Below are 27,863 nucleotides of genomic sequence, written 5' to 3'. Positions count from 1 at the left end.
AACTGGATAATAAGAATTAAAGGTAGAAACCTCACACTCTTCCTTATACCTGCCTGCTGCCCAACCAGATTCCAGACACTGCATCACTATCACTGCCATTTTGCTAAACGGAGGCCCCTAGGCACTAATCACACAGGCAACTGCACGTGTCATAAAAACGCACCACAACTTTAAACGTACAGCATTAAAAGCTGTACGTCTCTCTCTGGCTACACTGGTGATTCTCCAGTTAGTTCAATACTTTAAAGGCTGCAGCAGCATGCAAAAGAATTTCACCTTTTACCTTTTTTAAAAAAAAAAAAAGTTAAGAAAGGTCTCCAGGAGACGGTGAGTTGTATTTTGTCTTGTCTGGATGGAGGTTTGATTTGCTCTCGAATGTTCCAGGGTGGTGAGATACTAGGAGAAAGCACAGAATGCAGAGGTCTGTTCGGTGTAATCTTCTCCCTCATTTTCATCTTCACCATCAATGGCAAGAGCAGCATACTTGCTTGCAGAACTGAACTTAGAGGTTGGATTTTCTTCAGCTTTCTTTGGCTCAAGTGCAGATCTGGAGTCTTGATCTTTTTTGCCATCTTTCCTATCTGACTCCTTCCAGTGGTCTTTGTTCCCTCCATCTCCTGGACCACGGCTGGAATTTCCACTTTGGCCTTTTGGGGCACTCACCTCATCTACTTTATTTTCATCTTTCCTTACTGGTCCTTCCTCAGATGGTTGAGCTGGAACTACTTTCCCTCCACCACTTGTAGGGGACTGCTGCTCTGTGTCTGAGCTCTGAGATCGAGCAGGAGGGTTAGAACTTCGCTTCACCCAAGCATTCTCCTTTGGTGGAGGGGCTGGCATTACCTTTAGAGGCTGTTTAGATTTGGGAGGCTTAGAAGTTGGAGACTGACAGTCTTCCTCTTTATTGGGTGTTTCATTTTCTAGAGACTTCTCAGTCTCCTTCATGCATTTCTGCCAGATGTGGCTGAGGTCCCTGTCTGTGATGACTCACTTCCTGTCCTCGACCGTTCCCGTTCCTGAGTTTCTTCACTTCACCAGCTTGGGTGTCTCTCCTGAGGCTGTCGTTCTAGTTTTGGCTCATCCAGCTGACGCTGCGGTTTCTCCTGTTCCTTCTGTAGCCGCTCTTCTACTTCTCATTCTCTAGCAGCTGTGTCAACAGGCTTTGCCCCTCCAAAGATAGAGGCTGCTCGACTAGACTGGGATGTGCTAGCAGTGGAATCATTTTCCTCAGGAGTACTCCGAGGCTTTAGGTTCAGTTTGGGTCCTTGGGGGGGACCTCTATCATCACGCCTATAATGATCCCGAGAGTAATCATCTCTGGAGCTTTATGACCAGTCATCTCATCTGTCATATCTGTCTTCACAGCGGTCCCCGCCTCCTCTGTAGTCGTCACCCCTAAGGTACCCACTACCAAATGCTCTTCTGCCACTGCCTATCCTGGAATCGTAGCCTCTATCATAGTCTCTGCTGCCTTGGTCATCATAGCGATCTCGGCCCCCATATCGATCCATGTCCCGGTGTGGGCCATCACCATAATTCTCCCAATACCCATCACGATATCAGTCTGAATCATAACGATCTGGATACCTGTCTTCAAAGCTATCATCACCTCTTCTAGGTGGGTAGTCATCAAAGCTGTAGCAGGACGCGCCCTCCAGTCTGTATCTGTTTTGTCCGAATCCCGATTTCTATCTCAGCCAAAAGAACGATCATCCCTGTCTTTATCCTGTGCTTGATCAGCAACGTCCACTCGAATTCTCCTGTTACCTAGAGACTCTTCATTGAGGCTCAGGGCACTGAGCAAGGAATCCAGGTGCTCAAACTCAGCATAACCAAAACCTTTCAACCTCTCAGGATTGCTGGGTTCATGTGGTAAACGCACTGCACTGATATTTAATCCTCTAAAGAATTCCTTAATGGAGTCTTCTGTCACATCATAGGGCAGTTTCCCTAGAAAAGCAGTATAGGGTGGTGATTTGGGAAGACAGCTCTGGTTGATATTGGGTTCCCAAGCAGCCCATGGAGCAGTGGGCAGAATGGAACAGTCAATTGGAGGTGCCCTATACACATCATCATCATTACTATGCCAAGTGGTTGAAACATCTCCTTCTAGGTCATCTGTTCCATCAGCCCAGCTGACTGGTTTGGGGACATAGGTGCTTCCTCCACCAGTCCCTCTGTCCTCAGCCAGGAAGTCTGTTACAGAGATAGTCTTCTCCTTATTATTCTTCCTTTTTGCTGAGGCCGCCATGTTTGGAGAGGGAGAGAGAATGCAAAGGTTATTTATTTATTTGGTTGCTCCGGGACTTAGTTGCAGCAGGCTGGCTCTTTAGTTGCAGCTCGAGGGCTCCTTAGTTGCAGCTCGCTGGCTCCTTAGTTGCGGCACATTGTCTCCTTAGTTGTGGCATGCACACTCTTAGTTGCAGCATCCATGTGGGATCTAGTTCCCTGAGTAGGGATCGAACCTGGGCCCCCTGCATTGGGAGTGTGGAGTCTTAACCACTTCACCACCAGGGAAATCCCGATAATCCTTTTTATGAGTACTATCTTGGTAGTCTAAATTCACTATTTCCTATGTAGTTGATCCTTGAGCAACACGGGTTTGAACTGTGTGGGTCCACTTATACATGGATTTTTTTCAATAGTAAATACTACAGAACTACATGATCGGCAGTTGGTTGAATCTGTAGATGTGGAACCTACTATGGATGTGGAACTGCTTTACAGAGGGCCAGCTATAATTAATACACAGATTTTTGACTATGCAGAGGGTCAGTACTCCCAACCCTCCCTTGCACTGTTTAACTGCATATATGTATATACGTGTTTGTGTGTGTATCCCACGCCTCATACCTATAGTTAATTCTGATTGGAATTTTTTTCCCACCATCCCCAAACACCATTTTCTTGGATAACTACTTTTAAGGAATGCCAGCTTCCCTATAAAAGCCTCTTTTATTCCTCTCAACTGTCCTTCCCTCCTTTGGGTTTCCACTGTACTTTATTTATATTTCTATTAATATTAGAGCTGCCTATGTAATCTTTTCCTCTACTAGTCTATGCGTTCTTTGAGGATAGAAGCAGTGTCTGGTTGATCACTTACTTCTGTGATTATACATATTAGATGCTCAATGTACCTGATGGCAAAATGAATGACAACAATGAGTAAGTGAATTAATGTATTAATTTAAAACACCACACTATGGGACTACCCACATTCTATAAAAGATAGAGAAAGAACATTAACAAGAGGACCATGGGATTATTATTTAAAATCTCTATAGTACTTAACAAAACCTTCTTTTGGGAAATACTCAAATGATAACTTGTCACAAGTGCTGCAAAAAAACTGGAAAAATTAGGTCAGAGTATAAGGTGGGTAGGAGTACTGAGAAAGCAGACTGGTATCTACAGCCTATGAAACAGGCACATTTGAAAGGAGAAATATCTGGGCCCAAACTTTTCTCATCATCAGTTAGAGTAAAGGTCCACTAACCTGGGGAGGGGACTGGTACAGGTTGGGATTCACCAGAAGTCCTAAAGGCTCTTCAGAAGATCTATCCAATTTGGTCGGTGGTTGGTTCAAGGTTCCATTGGCAATGGCATGTATTGCCTCATCTAGTCTGTGATAACAAAAGGATGCAATAATTGGTAATGTCCTATGCTCAGAATATCTTTATTTAGCACACACATAAAACTCTTCAACAGTAATAAAACTTGACACTCAAAGAGGGGTCCATGGATGACCTTCCCTGCTCCCCCTACCAACTTCCCCTTCTCTTCACTCCAAGAACCCTAAGGAGTAGGAGTTGGTAAAAGTTCCAGAACACTAAGAAAATAGGTAGGGCACAAGACACTCATTCACCTCTTTAACAAGATATTAGAAATGCCAAGATTAGAAAAGGTGCCTAGAAACAGTCTGACCCACAGGAGAGTATTCTATGGCAGCCTATTTCTCAACACCTTCAATTATTCTTCTGCCCACTCAGCAGTCCCTCTCCACTCTTCCATGCTGATCTGAAGTCTATCCTTGCTTCATGGCCCAAAACTTCTAAGGAGGCCCTCTACCAGCCCAGAACAAAAGTACTTATTCCTTTCTCTGAAGTCCTGTAGCACTTACTATTTAAAGTCATCAAATATACCCAATGTTATCCAGTGTCTATGGTGTTTGCTATGGGTATTTGGCTCTCAACCTATAAAAGAATGTGATGATTTAATTTAAAGATTATGGGACTAACCTTACTGGTTAGTAAGAGATCATAGGTCTTGCAGGAACCATATCTTATTCTGCTCTACAGCTCTTCATTACTTGCTGCTATACTCCATGTCCCTGACAGATGCTTGACAAATGTTTGTGGATGATGATTCTAAAGCACGATATAATGAAAAGCTTCTACTAGTAGGAAAGGCTGAACCTGACCTTGAATACAATTAAAGAGATATTTGTTAGGAACCTCTTATACACAAGGCAACTTAAAAGGGGAGGAGGACAGGGCTCCTGCCTTCAGGAAGCTTTAAATCTAAGTGGTAGGTTTAAGACAGCTATAAAGATGATAAACAAAACAAGGAAGGATGTAATTATTACTGTAAGATAGATACAATCCATTTGGTGGTTATTACCCCATCACCCCATGTGTTGTACCAAGTACGTTCAAAGGGGAGGTAGATATCTGAAAGGCAAAGATGGGAGGACGGATATCCAAAGCAAGGAAAAAGCAGAAACAAAGGCATGAACCAAAAAACAACAACAACAACAACAACAACAAGAACTTGAGGTAAGAGGCAAGTCTAAAATAGGATGTGGATGATGGAATCTAAAGGAAGGAAATAGATTTGAGACATAGTACACTGGTTAAGTATATCTAGAACTCTAGAATCTATAAAAGAAATAATATAAATAGCTAATCAATACATTTTTAGAATGCTCAGACTTACTGGCACACAAGCAAAGCAAAAAAAAAGTGAATAAAAATTATGATGAAATACCATTTTTCATGTATCAGAATGGCAAATGTATTTTTTTAATTGTTGAGAAAGAGATGAAGAAACTAGCATCTTGGCACCTGGTGTCAAAAAGTCAAAAAATATGCACAATTTAAATTTTGAGATACTGTCCAATTTCACTTCTAAAAGGCTGTACCATTTTTTATTGAACATAAAAATGATTTTTCTTACACATAAAAATGATTTTTCTTACTATAAAAGCAATCAATGTTTATTACAGAAAAACTAGAAAATGCAAATTAATAGAAAGAAAATGAAAAATTCCTAAACCCATCACCCAGAAATAATTTTATTTTTTCTTTATATCTGTGTAATATATGTAATTACATATAATAGCATATATGTAATAGTTGAAAACAAATTAATTATTTTGAAGCTAGTGGTAGAATTTGTTTTAGGGAGAGAATAACCTCTGATTAGGAAAATTCTGTGATGGATTTGCCACAAATGAAAGAGAAAGACCGAGGACTGGGCCATGTAGAAAGCATTGCTGTGTTCACCAATATCCAGTTTTCTCTCTCTGTGTGTGTGTGTGTTTGTGTGTGTGTGTGTGTGTGTGAGAGAGAGAGACAGAGACAGAGACAGAGACAGAGACAGAGAGATATGTATGCCATTTCCAAAACATGGAGTTAGATCTCCACATGCTTTCTTTTCAGTACTGTGCTAGAGCCAATATGTGTATCTTTTCTCAACTCTGTTCAGTGACTTCATGTTGGTAACTTGAAATTGGCCATGATGTAAATTTTTTTCAATAAACTTTATTTTTTAGAGCAGCTTTAGGTTCACAGCAAATCTGAATGGAAGGTTCAGAGACTTCCCATTTACCTCCTGCCCTCACGTATGCACAGCCCCCCCCATCATCAGCTATCCCTCACTAGAGAGGTACATTTGTTATTAATTAATCAATCTACATTGACACATCACTATCACCAAAATCCATAGTTTCCATTTGGGTTCACCCTTGGTGTTGAGACTTGAACATTTTAATATTCCCGTCCTTAGTAAGAGGGCATATCCATTTTCCTACACTCAAAGATTATGCAATATTATAAATTATAAATTTCAGATAATTTAATGATACATTATGTTTCAAAATGTGCATTTCCCTGATAAATAGTTGAGCATCTTTTCAAATGTTTATTGGCTATTTGTATTTCCTCACCTGTAAATTGTCTGTTCTTAGCCTTTGCCCATTTTTCTACTGGATGTGTCTTTTTAACTTGCAGCTCTATATACTATGGATATTGCTCTTTTGAACTGTTAAAACCGTTTAAAATGTTTTCTCTCAGTCTTGTACTTCTTTATGTTATTTAAAATATCTTTGTCTTTTTGACTTCTGGGTTTTGTATCTTGCTTAGAAAGAACTTTATCATACCAAGACATTAACTATATTCTCCTAAATTTCTACTATTCTATTTCTTTCTGATCCTTTTATTTCTTTTGCATTTAACTCTTACTTTTCTTCTCTGTTTTTTTTTTTTTGGCCACACCACTTGGCTTGCAGGATCTTACCTCCCCAACCAGGGATCAAACCCAGGCCCCCAGCAGTAGAAGCTTGGAGTCCTAACCACTAGACTGCCAGGAAATTCCCTTGCATTTAACATACATACATACATACATACATACATACATACATTTATTTATTTATTTCTCATTGTGGTGGCTTCTCCTGTTGTGGAGCACAGGCTCTAGGCACATGGGCTTCAGTAGTTGTGGCATGCTGGCTCAGTAGTTGTGGCTCGCGGGCTCTAGCGCGCAGGTTCAGTAGTTGTGGCGCACGGGCTTCGCTGCTCCGTGGCATGTGGGATCTTCCAGAACCAGGGATCAAACCCGTGTCCCCTGCATTGGCAGGCGGATTCTTAACCACTGCGCCACCAGGGAAGTCCCTGCATTTAACTCTTTAGTCAAACTTATTCTCACAGTATGCTTCGAGGTAGAGATCTAATGTAGATTTTTTTCAAAGCTGATGGCCCATCATTTATTTAATCCTTCCCTTACTGTTTAGAAAAGTTTTACACAACTATAGACACACACCCGTACACAAACAATGCAGACGCATGGGTCTCTTTCCAGATTCTATTACATTTCATTCATCTATTCCTGTGCCCAAACTGTACCTCACTGTTTTAAAAAGTTTTTTATAAAACTACAGTAGTTATCTAGTAGGTCAAGTGGCCCTCACTGTTCAATTCCAAAGTTTTCTTAGCTACTATTCCATGTTTCTACTCCAAATGAATATGTTGCTCTAAAAATTAACAAAAATAACAGACTCATTAAAGGGGCGGAGGCAAATCCTTTACAGTTAAACTGCTCCCTTCTTTCAGACCCTTTCTGGTGTTGTCCACTTACTTGCTGTGATACTCAGTTAGAGGATTTTCATCTTCCATGATCTTCCTGCCTGCAAAGTCAATGGTGATCTTCTTCGAGAGCCGAGAGGCATGTCGAAATTCTCTCAGCTCCTCCTCTCGCTTCTGTAGGGCTTCCCGTTCAATTCTGGACAACCACTGGTTAGAATCACTGGCAAAGTAATCTGACTCATCATCAATGACTTGGGTCCTTCGAATGCTAAGGAAAAAAAAAAGAACACATGACAGTTAGGTCACCTGTTGACAAACAGGGACTTGATTACTGGGAAGCTATTTCAAGTAGCTCACTCTTCTGCTGTCCTGAAGGTTATTATCTCAAATATAGATGCTCTAGAACGTTCCAAAACTAGGTCAAACTCTGCCTGATTTCCAGCTTCTGCATATACTTTATTCCCACTGCAGACTCAGCTCAGCTCTTAGAACAAATCTCACCCTTGTGGAGGAAAAGACACAGCACCAAAATCTATTGTCCTCCTATTTTCTTACTAGTCCAGCCCTCACCTTCTTATAACTGGGCTTATGTCTGATTTTGCCACATCTGAGTTCATGTCTTGGCAGCTTACTCAATATCCTAGTCCTTCTACAGTTGGGACCTAGACTATTCCTGCTAGGCCCAATTGCCGCTATTTCCCTTAGAAACTGGAGTTCCGTCCTGGACTCTCAGTCCTATAAGCTTATTCTTAGGATATCTTTAATACTCTACTACTATATGTCAGTTTTCACCACCTCCCCCATCACCACCCCAACCCTATCCCCAGTCCCTCATTTAACATATTTACAAGGGCCAAGTTCCAAGATATGACAATCAGGCCTATTTCTAAGATCATACCAACAAAGAAATTAAGAACTAGAAGGAATCTTGATGATCCAACTCTCTCCTTCTACAAATAATAAACCTGGGCCTCAAAGAAGTTAAGTGACTACTCCAAAATCGTAAATCAGTCTCAACTGCATAATTAATAATTAGTATGATATATTCAGGCATAGGGAAATACTGAAATCAGATTCAGATTTCATTCTTTCAGGACTCAGCTGGAATTATAAAAGTTTTAAAGTAGACTGAGAGTGGGACTATACACAAACCTACATAATGAAATTGGTGCCCTTAGAAACTCACCAGCACAAGGGCAACAACACCAATAGGGAGAGACCCTTTCCCAGTTTCTGTTTATCAAAAAATGTACTCTATTTCTAAGTTTCACTGAGTAAGGATAAAAGTGATATTTAAGGATGAAGAGCAAATATTAGTTACAAACCTTGTGATGGGCTTACTTAACGAAGAGCTTTCAAAGTATATCTCATGTATTCACAGCAAATGATTTGAAAGTAGTAGGTGTGTCTAACCAAAGGATTATAATGCTAGGAATAGACATATTCAGTTACCACAGTAAGAGATGCAAGGTCTTTCTAAGGATTCTCACATGGCCACTTGAGAAGTGAGCATTTAAGTCCTATTTAAACATTCTTTACCAGTAATTGGTCTTCAATACACATTTTGTCCAAAAGAAAAAAAAAATGAAAGAGAAAAAAATAAAAAACAGAACTAACAAATCCATACATCTGTCTCCTGAAGAGAGGTGAGTGGGCTCAATGACAAAAGTGTAGGAGTGTAAAACTCAATTTAGGGACATTATTGAATCAGAAAACAAATTTAGTGTCAAAGGAAAATGGGAGGGTAACTCATGTCTTCCCATGAGGTGGTATTAACACTCTCTCAGAGGCAGCTTCTTATGGAGTATCCAGAGGCCCCCCAACAGTTTGCACATGGTAGGCACTCTAACATATGCTGACTGAATAAACGGATGGTTTCAAGTGAAACAAGTGGGGAACTGTGTCAACCCAAATCAACTTTCCATGGGGTACACTCGCATTTGCCAAGAATCAAAAAATATTGCAGGGTAGGATCCTCTCGGTGGGAGCCTATCTTATTCAGACATGATTCAAAAACAAGCTGTAGACCTCCTCCACAGAGCATCTGGCTCTTCTTTTGTTGTAAACACTTTCATAGTCCACCCTAAGAAGGTATCAAGTACGAAAATAATGGACTACTCTATTTCTTAGCATTTTTTATTCTAACCACATCATACCTAGTCCTGTCAAACTCTAACAGTTTGTCTTTATGCTTGATAGCCTTCTCCAGACCAGATTTAAATCGCAATTCTTGATGAGGAAGAAGGTCCTTGGTAGAGATGTCCACTTTTCCAGAATTCTCTGTCCCTGAAATTCAATAAGGAAATCAAATGGTGTCAGTGAATCATACCAATTAGTTGTATCGCTGTGAAGCAAAGAACAAAATATCAGTAGATCTGGCTGTGCCCCTAATGACTGATAGCCTTCATTTCAATGGAAAACAAACAGGTACACAGGCCAGGCTTTACTTGTCAGGCATCAAGCAGCGCTTGACACATAATACATTCTCAATAAATGTTAAGGATCTACTTCTTCCCTTATGGAAATGTGGATCGCTAAGGGTAACAAACTGTTTAACAACACAATATAAAAATGCCTTTATAAGAAAAACTTTATTGAGTAGGGCTAAATATCACCTTTGAACATACTTTTATATATCAAAGCTAAAAACTAAATAATAAAAGGAAAAAAGAGAAGAAATTGCAGAGAGGGACAGAAATGAATAACGAGAACTTATCAGATGCTAAGGCACTTCATACGTACTATAGTACTTAATTCTCACTATAACCCTGTAAGACAGTTTATATTATCTTTGTTTTACAGATAAAGAAATTGAAATTCAGAGACATTAGTAAATTTACTGAGTTCATTAAGTCAGAAATTAAAAGGTAGAAACAAAATTTAAAGTTAGGTCTGTCTGGACTTCCCTGGTGGTGCAGTGGTTAAGAATCCGCCTGCCAATGCAGGGGACATGGGTTCAAGCCCTGGTCTGGGAAGATCCCACATGCTGCGGAGCAACTAAGTCCGTGCGTCACAACTACTGAGCCTGCACTCTAGAGCCCGCGAGCCACAACTACCGAGCCCACATGCCACAACAACTGAAGCCTGCACACCTGGAGCCCACGCTCCGCAACAAGAGAAGCCACCACAATGAGAAGCCCGCACACTGCAACGAAGAGTAGCCCCCACTCGTCGCAACTAGAGAAAGCCCACATGCGGCAACAAAGACCCAACGCAGCCAAAAATAAATAAATAAATAAATAAATTTAAAGTAAAATAAAATAAGTTAGGTCTGTCTAACTCTAAAGCCCACATTCATTCCTCGGCCCATGTGTTATCTTCCTTTGTGACAACACACCATAAATCTATATATCCCAGAAAAGATAGCCATAAATTATGATAGAACCAAGATCTAAAATGTGTTAGGAAAACAACTAAGCTATAATGAAGGCTGACCTTTCTCTATACCTAAAACTCTAGGCCTATTTAAAGTCCTAAAAAAAAAAAAGTCCTGTCAAATCTTTCTTTTAAAATCAAAAAAAAAGAGAGATTGATTCTTGTGTTCTGAATATAAGAAAAGCACTGAGAACTACCTTTTCTCATAATAATGACCCTAGAAAAATCCAAATGGAAAAAATATGGAGACATGTTCTACCTCATTAATAATAATAATAATAAATTACAACTATAAAAATAAAATAACATGAAATGTCAAAACCCAATAGTGACAGGTTTTGGGGTAAAATACTAATATTGTTGTAGACTAGTACAATATTTTGGTAAAGTAATATGGCAAATACATCTTAAGTGTCAAAAATGATAATATTCTTTGACTCAGTAATCCCATTCCTAGGAATTTATCCCAAGGAAATAAGTCAAAGATATAATATTAACAAAGTTGACCACTTGTGGTATTATTTATAATTGGGAAAGAGTCAAAATATCCAGTAATAAGGAAATAGATAATCAATTATAATAAATAAATTTAATGACTATTTTTAAGCACTAAAAATTACAAATATGAAGAATATATGGCAACATAAACAATAATTATAAAACATTAGTTAAAAAAGGAAAAACATAAAATTCTATATACACTATGATTACTACTTCATAATACCAACCAATCTATCTATATTTAAAAAACAACTATGAATTAAAGCAGGAACAAAATATTTGCACAAATGGAAAGTAATGAGTATATCGTTTTCCCTTTAAAAATGTCCTTAATTATTTTTGTCATGCTTTTTTCAACTATAAAAAACTTTGAAGAGTTGCAAAAAAAGTAGAGTTCCTGTATACCTTTCATTCATCTTCCCTTGTTAGCATCTGATCTCACATAACCATAGTACAATTATCAAAAGTAAGAAATTAACAATAGTACAATACCATTAACTATATTACAGACTTTATTTGGATTTCAACTTGTTTTCCACTAATATTATTTTTCTGTTTAGGGATCCAATTCAAGATCCTACAATGCAATTAGTTGTAGTGTCTCCTTAGTCTCCTCCAAACCATTACGATTCTTCAGTCTTTCCTTGTCTTTCATGATCTAGCACATCTCCAATTCTTAAACTTTCATCCAATAATTTTAGCATCTACTGGTGGATCTTGCCTGTAGCAATTACTATCAATACTACTGTGGTGTTGACATGGTGATTTTCTGTTACCATAATTCCTTCACTTTATTAATTGGAATTCTATAAGAGCAGTTCCTTCTCTCCCATTTATTAATTTATTCAGTTACTTCATGACATTAATTTTATTCTTTGGGTTATAATCCAATAGTATTATTATTAGTTATTTTGCTCAATGTTAGGTGATTTTAATAAGAACTTAAAAAAATGAGTAAATAAATTGCATCTTACATACCAGGATACAAGTAAGAGGAACAATCACAGATACAACAAAAGGTATCCATAACTACAGTGACCCAATTAGAAGACTGCTGCCTACCTGACATGAGCTTCTTCAGCAGTTTCTGGCTCTTGTTTGAGTCACGCTGTAAAATATCCTGTTCTTCACGAGTACATACCTATAAAGTAATAAGAGTAAGACACATGATCCAATAGTTAAATGATAGTGTTTGCCTGATATACTTAAAAAGTAATCTCAAATTACACATTAGATATGGCAATAAAATAGACTGTCAGTGTTTTTTAATCCAGACAAATATACCAAAAAAAAGTATACCCAAATGAGTTTTGCCCTAGTCTCTTTCCATTTCTCCCTTATTTTATGAACCATACAAAAAACTGATATCACTACAAGTGTCCCTGAATGACAGTTAAAAAAAAAATCTAACCTACTTTCAAAAGATAAAGATTTGCCACCACTGAGAATATTGAAAAATATACAAGACTTTTTTTTATAGCCTTCCAGTTCTAATCGTGAAATCCAAGTCTTACAAGAGAATTGCTAACCAAGTGTCTTATTTATTTATTTGTTTGTTTGTTTGTTTTTGGCTGCACCATGCGGCACGCAGGATCTTATCTCCCTGACCAGGGATTGAAGCCATGCCCCCTGCAATGGAAGCAGGGAGTCTTAACCACTGGACAGCCAGGGAAGTCCCACAAGTGTCTTATTAAAAAGAGCCAGAAAAAGAAGCAGTGAAAACTAGTCTAGCTTTTATATGTATTTTGCTTCTTTGCCTTCAAACATTACCTGCTTATAAAGTAATAAACACATTAAGCAAAGAAAAAGTTCTGTTTATTATAAAATCACTAGAAGTGTAAGAAGGGAGGTTACTTAAAAGCAGAAGGGGTTACTTAAAAACAATTTCATATTAAGTTTATGAAACTGCAAGACCTCAAGGCCAATCTGCTTTACATTACTCTGTTTCTTGAATTCACCGAAGGATCCAAGGGACCTAACAGAAAACACTGTACTTGCTAGCAGTTGCCTGAGTCGCACACAGAAGCTGTAGGGTGTTTCTCTAGAGAAAGCCCCATATGGGAGGACATTTGATGCTGTTTTATGAACATTTTTGATATTAGATACTACATTTTTCAGGTCATCCATTGTCTATCAGCTTATTATCTGAGTATATTAAAAAATTAAAGGCCCCACGAGAGAAGGGAAAACAAAGCAACACAAAATGTATACCTTCACCAATACCAAATGCCATTGCTTCTGCCAGTCAGCTCAACTGGCAGAATAAGCCTTCCAGACAACTCACTAGGGTGTTTGTAACAGAGTCATTACAACTACACTTTTGAGGTCACTTACTCAGATAATGAGGAGCTATAAAAAGGAGGTGTTGGGCTTCCCTGGTGGTGCAGTGGTTGAGTCCGCCTGCCGATGCAGGGGACACGGGTTTGTGCCCCGGTCCGGGGAGATCGCACATGCCGCGGAGCAGCTGGGCCCATGAGCCATGGCCGCTGAGCCTGCGCGTCTGGAGCCTGTGCTCCACAACGGGAGAGGACACAACAGTGAGAGGCCCGCGTACCGCAAAAAAAAAAAAAAAAAAAAGGAGGTGTTCTGGAAAAAGAAGCTATAGACTTGAGGATTACATCACAGTGGCTCTGTAACCCTAGGAATATGAGCCACATCTGAAGACTGACAAAAATTTTTGACATTACAGGCCCTAAAGTTTTCTCAAGTTGAACTTAATCTGACACAAGACTTGGATCCCTCAACAAGGTATGTTCTCAAAATATTCTCACAAATAGGCCTCAGTTCTAGGATATCAACTTGGGTTTTTGACTAAAGTTCCTGCTACAAGAATTTACTGGTGGCACAACAATGTAAATCAACTATACTTCAAAAAAAAATAAAAAAATAAAAAAAGAATTTACTGGACACCTTAGGGAAGAAATTTACTATGAAAAAGAGAAATTACTAGGGGTGTGAATGTCCCTATGTATAAAACTGAAGAGTAGTAAAATAGGAAAGAAACAATTTACCAGAGTACCACAGAATAAGCAGGGGCCAGAACCCTCTTGTTCACAGACAATACGCCCACAGATCAGACAGTTATTGATCAGCTTGTGCTTCTGGCCCAGGCAATCACAAGTGTGGCGACCAGGGATCAGGACTGCAAGCTTGTCCTGTCCCTCTTTTGTATATAAACTGACAAACTTTGTCTTCTTCTTTAAGGAGCTGCTGTTCTCTTGTGCCTGATCATACAAAGATATCAGAAATAACATCAAATAATTAATGACAATGAAAACAGTCAAGAGAGAAAAACCTCAGTTCTGTTCAATAATAACTTATACCCTTCCCAGCAACCATGAAAGAAGGAAGTAGGAGAAATACAAATGAGTTATAATCAAGGGTCTAAGTAAAGATTATGCCCTAGAAAAACTAGCTAATATACTCTGCTTTTTCTGCTAGTAGCTGTCAGCCCTGTATTATAGCTGGTGGAAGGTAAATGTAGCAATAAAAGCTGTTTATGTGACATATTTAGGTACAGCTAAATTGGAGATCATAGAAAACAAAAATGCCTCTAAAAGCAGATGATATTCACAGATCTGGAAATAAGAACAATCAGTAAAGTAAGAAAAATCTATAAAAAATTGACTCAATAAGAAAAAGACAGATAACACAGTGGAAAAATGGGCAAAGGACCTAAACAGGAACTTCATAAAAGAAGATATCCAAACAGCCAACAGATACATGAAGAGGTGCTCAACTTCATCAGTCATCAAGATAATATAAAATAAAACCACAGTGTAATACTACTGTACACCAACCAGAATAGCTAAATTGAAAAGACAGAAAATACAGAGTGTTGGCAAGGATACAGAACAATTAGAACTCTCACACACCATTCGTGGGAGTGTAAACTGGTATCTACTAAAGCTGAGCATATGTATATCCTGTGACCCAGCAACTCACCTCTTGGACATATACTCAACAGAAATGAGTAAATATGTTCAACAAAAGACATATACAAGAACATTCACTGCAGCATTAGAATTGGAAAACTACCCAAATGTTCAACAGTAGATTGAATATTCACTTAACAGAATCCTATATAGCAATGAGATAAACCATGTGACACAAAAGAGTATATACTATTTAACTCCATTTATACAAAGTTTATAAGCAGGCAAAACTAATCTATGATGTTCAAAGTCAAAATGGTGTTTTCCCTTGGGAGGGTTTTCATTGTGGGGCACATGGGAGTTTTTTAGAGGAATGGTAATGTTTTATTTCTGGCTATACAGGTATGGTCAGTTTGTGAAAATTCATTTATTCACTTCTGTATGTATGTTATAAAATAAAAACTTTAAAAAGAGAACTGTATCAGCCTCTGCCTTAGTCCATTCTGGCTGCTGTAACAAAATATCACAGACTAGGTAGCTTATAAACAACAGAAACTTATTTCTTATAGCTCTGGAGGCTGAAGTCCAGGTTCAGGGTGCAAGCATGGCTGGGCAAGGGCCCTCTTCCAGGTCACAGAAATTACTTCTTTGTTGTACGTGGCAAAAGGGGCTAGGGACTGTGAGGTCTCTGTTATAAGAGCACTAACCCCATTCATGAGGACTCCACCCCCATGACATAAGAACCTCCCAAAGGCCCCACTTCCTAATTCACACTGGGCATTAGCATTTTAAGGTATGAATTCTGAGTGGTACACAAACATTCAGACCACAGCAGTTTTTGACACTTAAGGTGCATAGATGCCTCTCCTCTGGTGTAGTCCTACTTTCCCTTTAAATTGAGAGTTTCTCAATCATTTCCAGAGACTGAAGTTTCAAAGAAAAATCTCAGGAGTCCTAGTGGATAGGAGAGTTATAACAATGAAAGTAACAATTCTTTGGTTACTATAAAGAGAGGTAATACGCCCTAATGTCCAAAGCCAAAACTTGAGATATACAGACAGTATCAAATAAGTCAACATAGGTAAATGTTAAAATCTAAGACAAGTGCTAAGGATGTCATCTAATTCTAGCAGGTTGTCATTTTTCAAACTGGTCAATTATACCTTTGCTCTCAGGGATGTTTGTGAGGGGAAGACTAAAATCTCTGAGCAGAAACTTCTATTTCACTCCCTTTAAAGTATCCAGTTACATTAAAATAACACATTTGAGGGATTGAGGGCTGTGCTTTGATTAGGTCTTTTATCCATAACAGGCAGCAAGTATTTATTGAGAAGGAGGAAAGACAGAGTAATAGAGGAGAGAAGGGGAGAACAGGGCGAGGCAGAAAATTCATAACATATCACTCCTCTGCCTAAAACCATTCAGAGGGGTGGGGAGGAGGGGTTAAATAATTAAAAAACAAAAAACAAAATACAAAAAACAAAACCACTCACTGGCTTCCCATTGTGCTTAAAATTTAATCCAAGCTACTTCTAATGACCTATAAAGCCTTACATATGGCCCTCAGGAACTCTCTAGCCTCACCTACACATCATTCTTCCCCTGTCCACTATGCTCCAGCCACACAGGGCTTTTGATACTTCTGAGAACACTTTTCTCCATCTCCCCTTTGCACTTGTTATTCCCTCTTTCGGCATTGTTCCCAGCCCATCTCTTTACATAGTGGTTCCTTTGCAGTGTTCAGGTCTTAGCTGTAATTTCACTCCCTCAGAAAGGCTTTCCCTGAATACCCTACCTACATTAGCTCCCACCCTTCCAATAACTGCCTATCACACTGCCCTTTTAATTTCTTTCATGTTAGTTTTCACAATATGTAATTACTTTAAAAAATCTCTTTGACTATCTTTTCTACCTCTCCTCTGAACCACTAAAATGTAAACTCTAGGAGGGCAAGAAACCTTAATGAGTCTTGTTTATTGCTATATCTCAAATGCCTAAATCAGTTCTTGACACACAACAGACACACAATAAAAACTTCTGAATAACCAAATGAATTGCCTGAGAAAATTGAAGACAGAATTAAGATTTACCTACAAGTCCCAAAATGGAACTGGACATACAGTCTGACCATCATTTTTCATGGTTCCAGATCTTCAAATTTGCCTACTTGCTAATATTTATTTGTAACCCCCAAATCAATACTCCAGGTGCTTTCACAGGCATTCATGGACACGCACAGAATGGCAAAACATTTGAGTCACCAAATGCACACATTTTCAGCTAAGGTTGGGCAATGCAGTGATCTGCCTTCTTGCTTCAGCTCTCATACTGTAAACAAGTATCCTAAGTCTACTTAGTGCCATTTCTTTGCATTTCTGTGCTTTTTGTTGGCAATCTCACCATTTAATATGGCCCCCATGCATAACAGGAAGTGCTATCTAATGTTCCTAAGCACAAGAGGCTGTACCTTATATGGAAAATAGGTATATTACATGAAAGGATGCTCAACATCGTTAATTATCAGAGAAATGCAAATTAAAACCACAATGAGAAATCACCTCACACCTCTCAGAATGGCTATCATGAAAAAGACCACAAATTACAAATGTTGGTAAAAATGTGGAAAAAAGGGAACCCTCATACACTGCTGGTGGAAATGTTAACTTGGTATCGTCACTGTGGAAAACAGTATGGAGGGGCTTCCCTGGTGGTGCAGTGGTTAAGAATCCACCTGCCAATGCAGGGGGCATGGGTTTGAGCCCTGGTCCAGGAAGATCCCACATGCCGCGGAGCAAGTAAGCCCGTGCACTACAACTACTGAGCCTGCGCTCTAGAGTCTGCAAGCCACAACTACTGAGCCTGCAAGCCACAACTACTGAGCCTGCAAGCCACAACTACTAAAGCCTGCGTGCCTAGAGCCCGTGCTCTGCAATGACAAGCTACCGCAACAAGAAGCCTGTGCACTACAACGAAGGGTAGCCCCAGCTCACCACAACTAGAGAAGGCCTGCACACAGCAACAAAGACTCGACACAGCTGAAAATAAATAAAATAAAATAAATTAATTAAAAAAGAAAAGAAAACAGTATGGAAGTTTCTCAAAAAACTAAAAGTAGAACTACCATATGACCCAGCAATTCCACTCCTGGGTATATATCCCAAAAAGAAATGAAAACACTAATTTGAAAAGATACATATACCCAATGTTCATATCAACGTTATTTACAATTGCCAAGATATGGAAGCAACCTAAGTGTCCATCAACAGATAAATGGATAAAGATGTGGTATATATACACAATGGAATACTATTCAGTCATAAAAAGAATGAAAAATTGCTATTTGCAACAACATGGATGGACTTGAAGGGTATTATGCTAAGTGAATAAGTCAAAGAAAAACAAATACTGTATGATATCACTTACATGTGAAATCTAAAAAATAAACTAGTGGATATAACAAAATAGAAACAGACTCACAGATATATAGAGAATAAAAGATAGGGGTGGGAGATTAAGAGGTACAAACTATTATGTATAAAATAAGTTACAAGGATACACTGTACAACACAGGGAATATAGTCAATATTTTATAATAACTATATGTGGAATGTAAACTTTAAAAACTGTGAATCACCAGGAACTCCCTGGCAGTCCAATGGTCAGGACTCCATATTTCCACTGCAGGGGGCATGAGTTCAATCCCTGGTGGGGGAATTAAGATCCTGCAAGCCCCACAAAAATAAATAAAAATAAAATAAAAATTGTGAATCACTATGTTGTACACCTATAACATATAATATTGTACATCAACTATAATTCAATAAAAAATAATAATAAAAATTAATAAATAATAATAATAATAAAGAAAGGTGTATTAGATAAGCTTTCTTCAGGCATGAGTTACAGTGCTATTGGCTTTGACTTCAATGTTAATGATCAACAATATATATTAAATAAAGTGTCTTTAAATAGAAACACACATAAAATGAGGTTATGTTTTTTTTTTCTTTTGCGGTACGCGGGCCTCTCACTGTTGCAGCCTCTCCCATTGCGGAGCACAGGCTCCGGACGCGCAGGCTCAGCAGCCATGGCTCATGGGCCCAGCCGCTCTGAGGCACGTGGGATCTTCCCCGACCTGGGCACGAACCCGTGTCCCCTGCATCGGCAGGCGGACTCTCAACCACTGCGCCACCAGAGAAGCCATGAGGTTATGTTTTGATTGGTTGATGGAAATGTGATCAGAGGCTCCCAGAAACCTAACCCTGTATTTCCCCTAGAAACAATGGTTCTGTATACACCACGGCTTTAAAAAAAATGAGTGGGCTTCCCTAGTGGCACAGTGGTTAAGAATCCACCTGCCATTGCAGGGGACACGGGTTCAAGCCCTGGTCCAGGAAGATCCCACATGTTGCGGAGCAACTAAGCCCGTGCGCCACAACTGCTGAGCCCGCGCTCTAGAGTCCGCAAGCCACAACTACTGAGCCTGTGTGCCACAACTACTGAAGCCCGTGCACCTAGAGCCTGTGCTCCACAGCAAGGGAAGCCACTGCAATGAGAAGTCTGTGCACCACAGTGAAGAGTAGCCCCTGCTCCCCGCAACTAGACAAAGCCCACGCACAGCAACGAAGACCCAACGCAGCCAAAGAAAAATAAATTAATTAAATAAATTTATAAAAAAAAAAAAGAAATGAGCTGCATGATATCCCACCAAATGAGGGAATAATAATTTATTTAATCTGTCTCTTACTGCTAAAAAATCAGGTCAGTTCATATTTTCAATATTATAAATAACATTATACAGAACATACATTTTTTGTGTGCATTTCTGATTACTTTGTTAGATATTTAAGTCATATTAATAAGTCAGAAGTATATGAACATTTCCACAGTTCTTGATATATGCTGCCAAACTGCCCCCAGAAAGCTTAAACCAATTTACATTGCCACCAGTAGTGTATAGGAGGTTCCTGTTTTAATACAACTTCATCATCACTGTATCTGTTTTTAAAATCTTTGAGGGACTTCCCTGGCAGTCCAGTGGTTAAGACTCCAAGCTTCCACTGCAGGGGGCACAGGTTCAATCCCTGGTCCAGGAACTAAAATCCCGCATGTTGCATGGCACGGCCAAAAAAATTTTTTAAAATAAAATCTTTGACAATGTGATATGCCATATCTCAGGGATTTAATGTGTATTTATTTGATTACTAGTAAAGTAACCAACCATCCTTTTTTTCCTGGGACTTAGGGGAAATCTCAGAATACAGGACTTTTCAGTGCTAAAACCAGAAGAGTCTAGGCAATTAGGGTGACAAACTGGACTCTTTTTTTTTTTTTTTTTTTTTTTTTGTGGTACGCGGGCCTCTCACTGTTGTGGCCTCTCCCGTTGCGGAGCACAGGCTCCGGATGCGCAGGCTCAGCAGCCATGGCTCACGGGCCCAGCCGCTCCGCGGCATATGGGATCCTCCCAGACCAGGGCACGAACCCGTATCCCCTGCATCGGCAGGCGGACTCTCAACCACTGCGCCACCAGGGAGGCCCTGGACTCTTAATTACTAGTAAGGATAAACATTTTTAATGTTTATTGGTCATTTGTGTTTTTTCTTTTGCTTGTGATAGTCTTTGCTCATTTTATTCCAATTAATAAAAGGCTTAAGACTATTTTTTTTAAGTTCACATTATTTGGGAAACACTTTTCCATGTTTTTTTGCATGGTCATCACTCAGAATTTTTTGATCACTACTCTTCCGTCTTAGCATAATTAACTATTCCCTTCTGCTGGGAAATTTAGCTTGTCAAATTGCCCTGAATATAAATATTTCTGCTTACCTCACAGGGCTATTTTTAGAGCCAAGAGAGAATACGAAAGAGCTCTAAATGCTAAATAATGATGATGATGATGGGTAGTGAATGGCCTAAAATAGGAACGCTCTTAAAACAGCTAGAATTGTGCATTCTTTTAGTACAAAGCCACAAAAAATGTTGAAATTGAAGTCCTGGTGTATTTCATTAAATATTTTCTATCACATCTATCTATCTACAATCTCTAAGCGAAGAAGTCCTTTTTTAAAAAAAAAAAATTTATTTATTTTATTTATTTATTTTTGCCTGCAGTGGGTCTTTGTTGCTGCGCGCGGGCTTTCTCTAGTTGCAGTGAGTGGGGGCTACTCTTCGTTGTGGTGCGAGGGCTTCTCATTGCGGTGGCCTCTCTTGTTGCGGAGCACAGGCTCCAGAGGCGCAAGCTCAGTAGTTGTGGCTCACGGGCCTAGTTGCTCCGCGGCATGTGGGATCCTCCCAGCCCAGGGCTCAAACCCGTGTCCCCTGCATTAGCAGGCAGATTCTCAACCACTGCACCACCAGGGAAGCCCCAGCAGGTGGATTCTTAACCACTGTGCCACCAGGGAAGCCCGAAGATGTCCTTTTAATACTTATTTAATCAGGTTGTCAAAAAATATCTACCATATAGAAAGTAATATGTTATCATTATCACTCTCTAAAATTCATGCATTTGTTGAAAAGTTGCCATTCTAGACCAATTTATACCCTTTGCTCTCTGAAATGTATCAGTTGTTTGCTCTTCTCCATATAGCCAGAAAAGCCTCATTTTCTAAGCACTCACCTTGGCCAAATCAAAAGGTGTTTTGACCTCTATGGTTGTATCAGGTTCAGTAAATGCAGGAACTTCCTGTCTGTTTCTCCCTTTCCGCCTACTCCTCTTTAGCTGGTCTCCTGACCTCTGCCCATCTAAAATTTCTTTAAAGAAGAAGAAGAAGACAAAAAAAAAAAAAAATATATATATATATATATATATGTACATAAATAGATTGGAAATAGTAGGATTCATTGGTGAATTAATAGCTAATAAAGAGAAGGCAATGCTTAATATTTAGAGTCAATATAAGAAGTCAGGCAGGTTTTTAAATTATCTTTTCCTCTCAAATCAGAATTAAATTTAAACCATCACTTTCAAGATTGTAGTCAATAATAAAGACTACTGGCTAAAATTAAGATGTTAAATTAAAGGGAATTCCCTGGCAGTCCAGTGGTTAGGACTCCATGTTTTCACTGCCAAGGGCCTGGATTCAATTCCTGGTGCGGGAACCAAGATCCCGCAAGCCGTGCGGCACCACCCCCCCAAAAAAAAAAGTTAAATTAAAATCTGATATTTTAGACTGTATAATAATAATGACTTATTTAGTTTGGTGCTCATCTTTTGTACTGTTTAACTTAATAGTTACTTCTAAATGCTATTCATACTAAAACTGGTCAACATTTACTTACATTCATGTATACACATAACTAAAGTTTTTCTTTAATCTATGTATAAATTTTTCAAGTTATTCTGAAGCCACATTTGTATCTATAAACAAGTATTTTTGTGATATTTTCTAAGTTGAAAAAGTCTGAACTAAAACAATACTCATTACAGATCAAGTAGAACTGAACTAAAAACATGTATACATATGATTCTGCTTAAGTTAATCGTGAGGAAATATGGGTGACAGAACATACCAGGTCCTATAAACCAGCTAATTTACCAATATTTCAACCTTTACTTTAATTTACTTAAGTTAATTACATTAACTTAACTTACCATCTTTTTTGAAGGACTGCTGCAGAGCATCAGAAATCAGCTCCTGATCATTCTTTTGCCATTTAGTTACAAGCTCTTCTATGAATTGACCTTTTCTGCCCTCATTTCCCTGAAGAAGGTCAGTAACATATTCTCGTATCTCTTCAGCACTCTCAACTGACAAAACATACCTCAAGAAGCAAAGAAATAAGTTGTTAAAACAAGGCTAGCTTATACTATGTTTTTCAATAATCGTAACAGAGATCAAGGTAGTAAAAAACATTCATTAATCCATTACAGTGTTTATTTTGAGCCAAGTTCTAGGTTAGATGCTAGGGATATAAATTTGATTAGAACAAAGACTCTGACCTCAAGTAGTTCATAATATAACCTTCATGTAATCTTCCTGTATTTCTAGAATCAAATCGGTGTTTTGAAGATAGGTTTGTGGAGCTGTCCTTAACATAGGAATACTTTCTAACCTAAATGCGAAAAGAATGAAAAAGAATAGATACATGTACATGTATAACTGAATCACTTTGCTGTTCACCTGAAACTAACACAACATTGTTAATTAACTACACTCCAAAATAAAATAAAATTTTTTAAAAAATTTACAGTATACTAAATAAGTGTTTGTTTTTACTATTTTTAAAATTTATTCTGACAGCAGGAGAGTTTTTAATATTTTGACACACATTTTTTTTTTTGTGGTACGCAGGCCTCTCACTGTTGTGGCCTCTCCCGTTGCGGAGCACAGGCTCCGGACGCACAGGCTCAAAGGCCATGGCTCACGGGCCCAGCCGCTCCGCGGCATGTGGGATCCTCCCGGACCGGGGCACGAACCCATGTCCCCTGCATCGGCAGGCGGACTCTCAACCACTGCGCCACCAGGGAAGCCCCTGACACACATTTTTGAAGGTCATAGAATAATAAAAAATTTCCCCATTTTTTTATTAAGACCATTTTATTAAGATTTTTTTATTGCAGATTGCATGGTTATTTTTATGGTTCCATACTACTGTGCAAAGCAAGGACTACTTATGTTTTGATTGAGGGATGGTTACAAGGCTATATATACTTGTCAAATCTCATCAAATTTTACATTTAAAACAAGTGACTTGAATAAAAATTACATCTCAAAAAAACTGTTAAAAATAACTTATTAAAAAAAAAAGAATACTTTCCATAACCACACATCTGCAGTCATTATATTTTCCTAGGAACAATACAAATTACTTCATCTTTATACTGCAAAACCTAAAATTTCTTTTTTGCTAAAAATATGAATATATACTACAAGCTAACCAGTTACTGATTTAACATTCTTAAAAATTATAAATCAAGATTAGCATCACATCAGAATGAGCAGATCTATTTTAAGAAAATGGTATGAAGGGTTCCTAAAAGTGAAATGGGGTGGGAGTACAAGTCAGTACAACTTTTCTATAAATCAATCAGCCAATATATTTAAAGTGCTTTAAAACGAATCCAATAATTCCATTTACAGAACTCTCTAAGAAATAAGAGACAGGAAAGTTTATGCAAAAAATTTGACTACATCATTATTTGAGTTAGTGAAAAACTGGAAACTATTTTAAACATTCATCAATGAAAGGGGCAAATGAATTCAAGTTTTTGGACTTTACAAAATATAATATGTGACCACAAAAAGTGAAATTTTTGAATAATTATTATTTTTAAAAAATCACTGACTTGTTTATTTTACTTTATTATTATTATTATTTTTGGCCATGCCATGCAGCTGTGGGATCTTAGTTCCCCAATCAGGGATTGAACCCGCGCCCTTGGCAGTGAAAGCATGGAGTCCTAACCAATGGACTGCCAGGGAATTCAGTAATTCAGTAATTTCTCAGTAATTATTATTACTTGAGAAAACACTCTCATATAAAGTGAAATAGTAGGACAGACTATACAGCATATGATCCCAATTGCTATAAAAGGAATGTATATATCCATACACTTATGTGTAGAAAAAAGGCTAGAAGGTTATACACCAAAATGATTACCACTAAGAGAGATGATTAAAAAGAGTTTGGGTTTATTTTTATTTTTTTTCCCTACAATGAATATATTTTGAAAATGTATTATAATATGCATAGGAAAAAACACTAAGAGAGAAATGATGGTTATCTCTGGGTTGTGGTATTATGGTAATCTTGGTTTCCTTCTTTACGCTTTTCTGATTTTTTTAGTTTTCTACAGGGACTATGTCACATCATTAGAGAAGTAAGAAGTGAAAAAATTGAGATATCAGACCATGAAGGCATTATATGATCTGAAGAAACTGTAAAGTAGATACACTGGTATGAAATGTAAGAAAAATTATTATAATAATGTTATAATAAGGATATAATGCTATATCCTTTAAATTAAAAAAAATCATGTAATTGTCCCATCCTTGGTAGTACTGGGTTCTTTTCCTAATGTGGTGGTCGATTTGCAGAGTTACAATCTATAAGTGAACAAACCTGTGCCTTTGTGCCTCTTTAAGAGCATCTTCTAATCCATCACCAAATTTTTTTTTAAATACACAATTGTTTTTCAGGACTTTCAAGGTTTAATCACCTTGATCCCCAAACTTACCAGGCCCCATTAAAATATTAATTGGTGGGCTTCCCTGGTAGCGCAGTGGTTGAGAATCTGCCTGCCAATGCAGGGGACACGGGTTCGAGCCCTGGTCTGGGAAGATCCCACATGCCGCGGACCAACTAGGCCTGTGAGCCACAACTACTGAGCCTGCGCGTCTGGAGCTTGGGCTCCACAACATGAGAGGCCGCGACAGTGAGAGGCCCGCGCACCGCGATGAAGAGTGGCCCCCGCTCGCTGCAACTAGAGAAAGCCCACGCACAGAAACGAAGACCCAACACAGACAAAAGTAAATAAATAAATAAAAATTAAAAACATTTAAAAAAAAGATTAATTGACATCAAGAACTCAGAGCTGCAAGGAACCTCAAGGATCATTTAACTCTGGAGTATTCAAACCACTAGGGAATTATTTAAAGAGTTTCAGAAACAATTGAATAAATGTCATTTAACTATTTAACAAAGTATAATAAAGAACATCAGACATTCAAATGTGTTATATACCAAATCTTAACAAAACAGATTCATCCAAAACATGAACTAATGCAGATTGTGGAACAAAGTTTATTTTGCTAACTCTGTGCATAGACCTTAAGGTCTCATAAATGTATCACTGATTAGGAAGGTAGTAGCTCTGTGCTGTCTTTTTAAAAAATTCAGGCTGCTCATGTCAAATTGTTCTAGCTAGCACACTAGTATAGTACACCTGGGTAATTCTCAATTAATATCAGGCAAGGCAAGGCACAGCAAATTTACACAGCCAACGCTTTCATTGTGCCATCATAGCCTGTTGTGCAATAACTAGTGAAAACCTAGGAAGTGGTTCCAATAGCATTATATTATAGGTAGCTTTAGGGCTTATTTTAAGTTTTGAATAATTCTTGTCTAACATATTTATAAATATTTTTAAATGCAAGCAGGTGTACAGCCATACTTATTGCTTCAACTTTAAAACAGAAATTTCTGATCACTCCTCTTTTAAGGGTGTGGATAAGTTTAACTGAGGAAAATCTAAGGCTGCACAATGAGCTATTAAACCACAATCTATGAGACTTAGGAATTTTCCTAATACTGTGTAAGCAACAAAATACAACTGGATTCTGAGACTGAGAAGATTGCAACTATTCATACTCCATTGTTGATTCATCAAAAATAGACTCAATCTTTTTTTTTTTTAACTGATTGACTTTTTTCTGTTTGGTATATTACAAAGCTTCATTATTTCATTTGACAGCATTCCACTGCTTTAAAAAATGCCTGAAAACTACTTAGCCTGATCTTGCCTTCAAACAAGGGTAAAGCGAAGCCACACAATTTGGCTGGGTTTTTTTTTTTTTTTTGTCTTTTTAAAAAATATTTTTTGTCAATTTTTAAAAATAGATGTATAGTTGATTTACAATATTGTGTTAGTTTCAGGTGTACAGCAAAGTGATTCAGTTACATATTTTTTTCAGATTCTTTTCCACTGTAGGTTATTACAAGATATTTAACGTAGTTCCCTGTGCTATATAGTAAATCCTTGTTGTTTAACTATTTTATATACAGTAGTGTGTATCTGTTAATTTCATACTCCTAATTTATCCCCCTCCCTTTCCCCTTTGGTACCCATAAGTTTGTTTCTATGTCTGTGAGTCTGTTTCTGTTTTGTAAATAAAATCATTTGTGTTATTTTTTAGATTCCACATATAAGTGATATCATATAATATTTGCTTAACTGAGTTATTTTTGAGTCTATTCCAGTGTTCAAAATAATCCTTTAAATTTGGCTCTCTTAACTCTCTCCTTGTCAACAAGTCTATTTTCTCCCAAAATCAGAAATTCACCTTACTTCCTACAAAAGCTCTAGAACTGCAATTTAGGTTTCAGCAACAATGAGCAAGGAACCAAATCAAGAAACACTTCCAGGTTCTTTAAGTCCAATTTTTGTAGAAGTTTTTCCCTCCTCCTGAACTCTGCACTGCCACCTACCCATCTTTTAGTTCTCAAGTTAAATTCATCCCTTGCAGTTAACCTTACGAGTTTCTCAAATCTTAACGAGAGTCCTTTTTCCTATGCTCCTCGATACTTCCCCCACCTCGTCACTCATCAACTGTCTTTTTGTCCTGGCATGCAGTTTCGCCAAAAAAAAAAAAAAAAGTTAAATCAGTTGAAAGCAGATATTAAATCATGTCACCATTTCCACTTCATTACAATCATAGCGCGTTATTAAAGATAATCTCTGCTAATTTTTCATTTTACAGACGAGGAAACTAAGGTATAAAGATGGAAAATTAAGTTGTCTAAGGCTCCAAAACTGGTGAATGACCACAGAAAATAGAACCGGGACTCCCGAGTCAGGAGCTATTTTTTACACAGTACCACGCCACCCCCATTTAAATTTCAGGTCCTATTTGACACAACCCGGACCGGGCAGACTAAAATGTTCAGAGTAAGGAATTTCTGGAAAGACAATTAGGCTTGCCCCTTCTCTCCAAAATCTATAAGGAAACTGGTTCCTGGGACAGACAGGTCTAATTATCAGGGATTTGGCGTTTTACTGGGGAAAAAAAGGCCCCACCAGCCGATTGTGGAGCATGGCACCCTATTCCAGAAGCTAAACTATAAAGCCGGAGGTCAAAATTCGGCGCTCGTA

At 38.2% G+C, this 27,863-nt stretch overlaps 1 protein-coding gene and 1 pseudogene across 4 annotated transcripts in view; both read right to left on the bottom strand.

Annotated features, from left to right (window-relative positions):
• Window positions 1-27,863, bottom strand: part of TRIP4 (thyroid hormone receptor interactor 4) — a gene marked incomplete at its 5' end in the record, with an annotated part of 70,191 nt that overhangs the window by 42,099 nt on the left and 229 nt on the right. For 2 of the 3 annotated variants that reach the window (XM_079699656.1, XM_079699657.1), the window contains 7 exons: window positions 3,497-3,623; window positions 7,354-7,569; window positions 9,458-9,587; window positions 12,240-12,318; window positions 14,189-14,401; window positions 21,669-21,802; window positions 22,644-22,813. In XM_079699656.1, coding sequence (XP_079555782.1) covers window positions 3,497-3,623; window positions 7,354-7,569; window positions 9,458-9,587; window positions 12,240-12,318; window positions 14,189-14,401; window positions 21,669-21,802; window positions 22,644-22,813 — 1,069 coding nt within the window. Of the gene's footprint in view, window positions 1-3,496; window positions 3,624-7,353; window positions 7,570-9,457; window positions 9,588-12,239; window positions 12,319-14,188; window positions 14,402-21,668; window positions 21,803-22,643; window positions 22,814-25,114; window positions 25,160-27,863 lie in introns of all 3 variants that reach the window. The other variant, XM_079699655.1, reaches the window with a different exon arrangement.
• Window positions 397-2,251, bottom strand: LOC307050826 (eukaryotic translation initiation factor 4B-like; annotated as a pseudogene). Its single transcript has one exon. The product of its transcript is annotated as a eukaryotic translation initiation factor 4B-like (transcript).

The sequence above is a fragment of the Hyperoodon ampullatus genome, assembly GCF_949752795.1.
Source record: "Hyperoodon ampullatus genome assembly, chromosome: 3".
In the NCBI taxonomy this organism is placed as follows: Eukaryota; Metazoa; Chordata; class Mammalia; order Artiodactyla; family Ziphiidae; genus Hyperoodon; species Hyperoodon ampullatus.
This window is presented reverse-complemented; position numbering and strand designations above follow the sequence as displayed.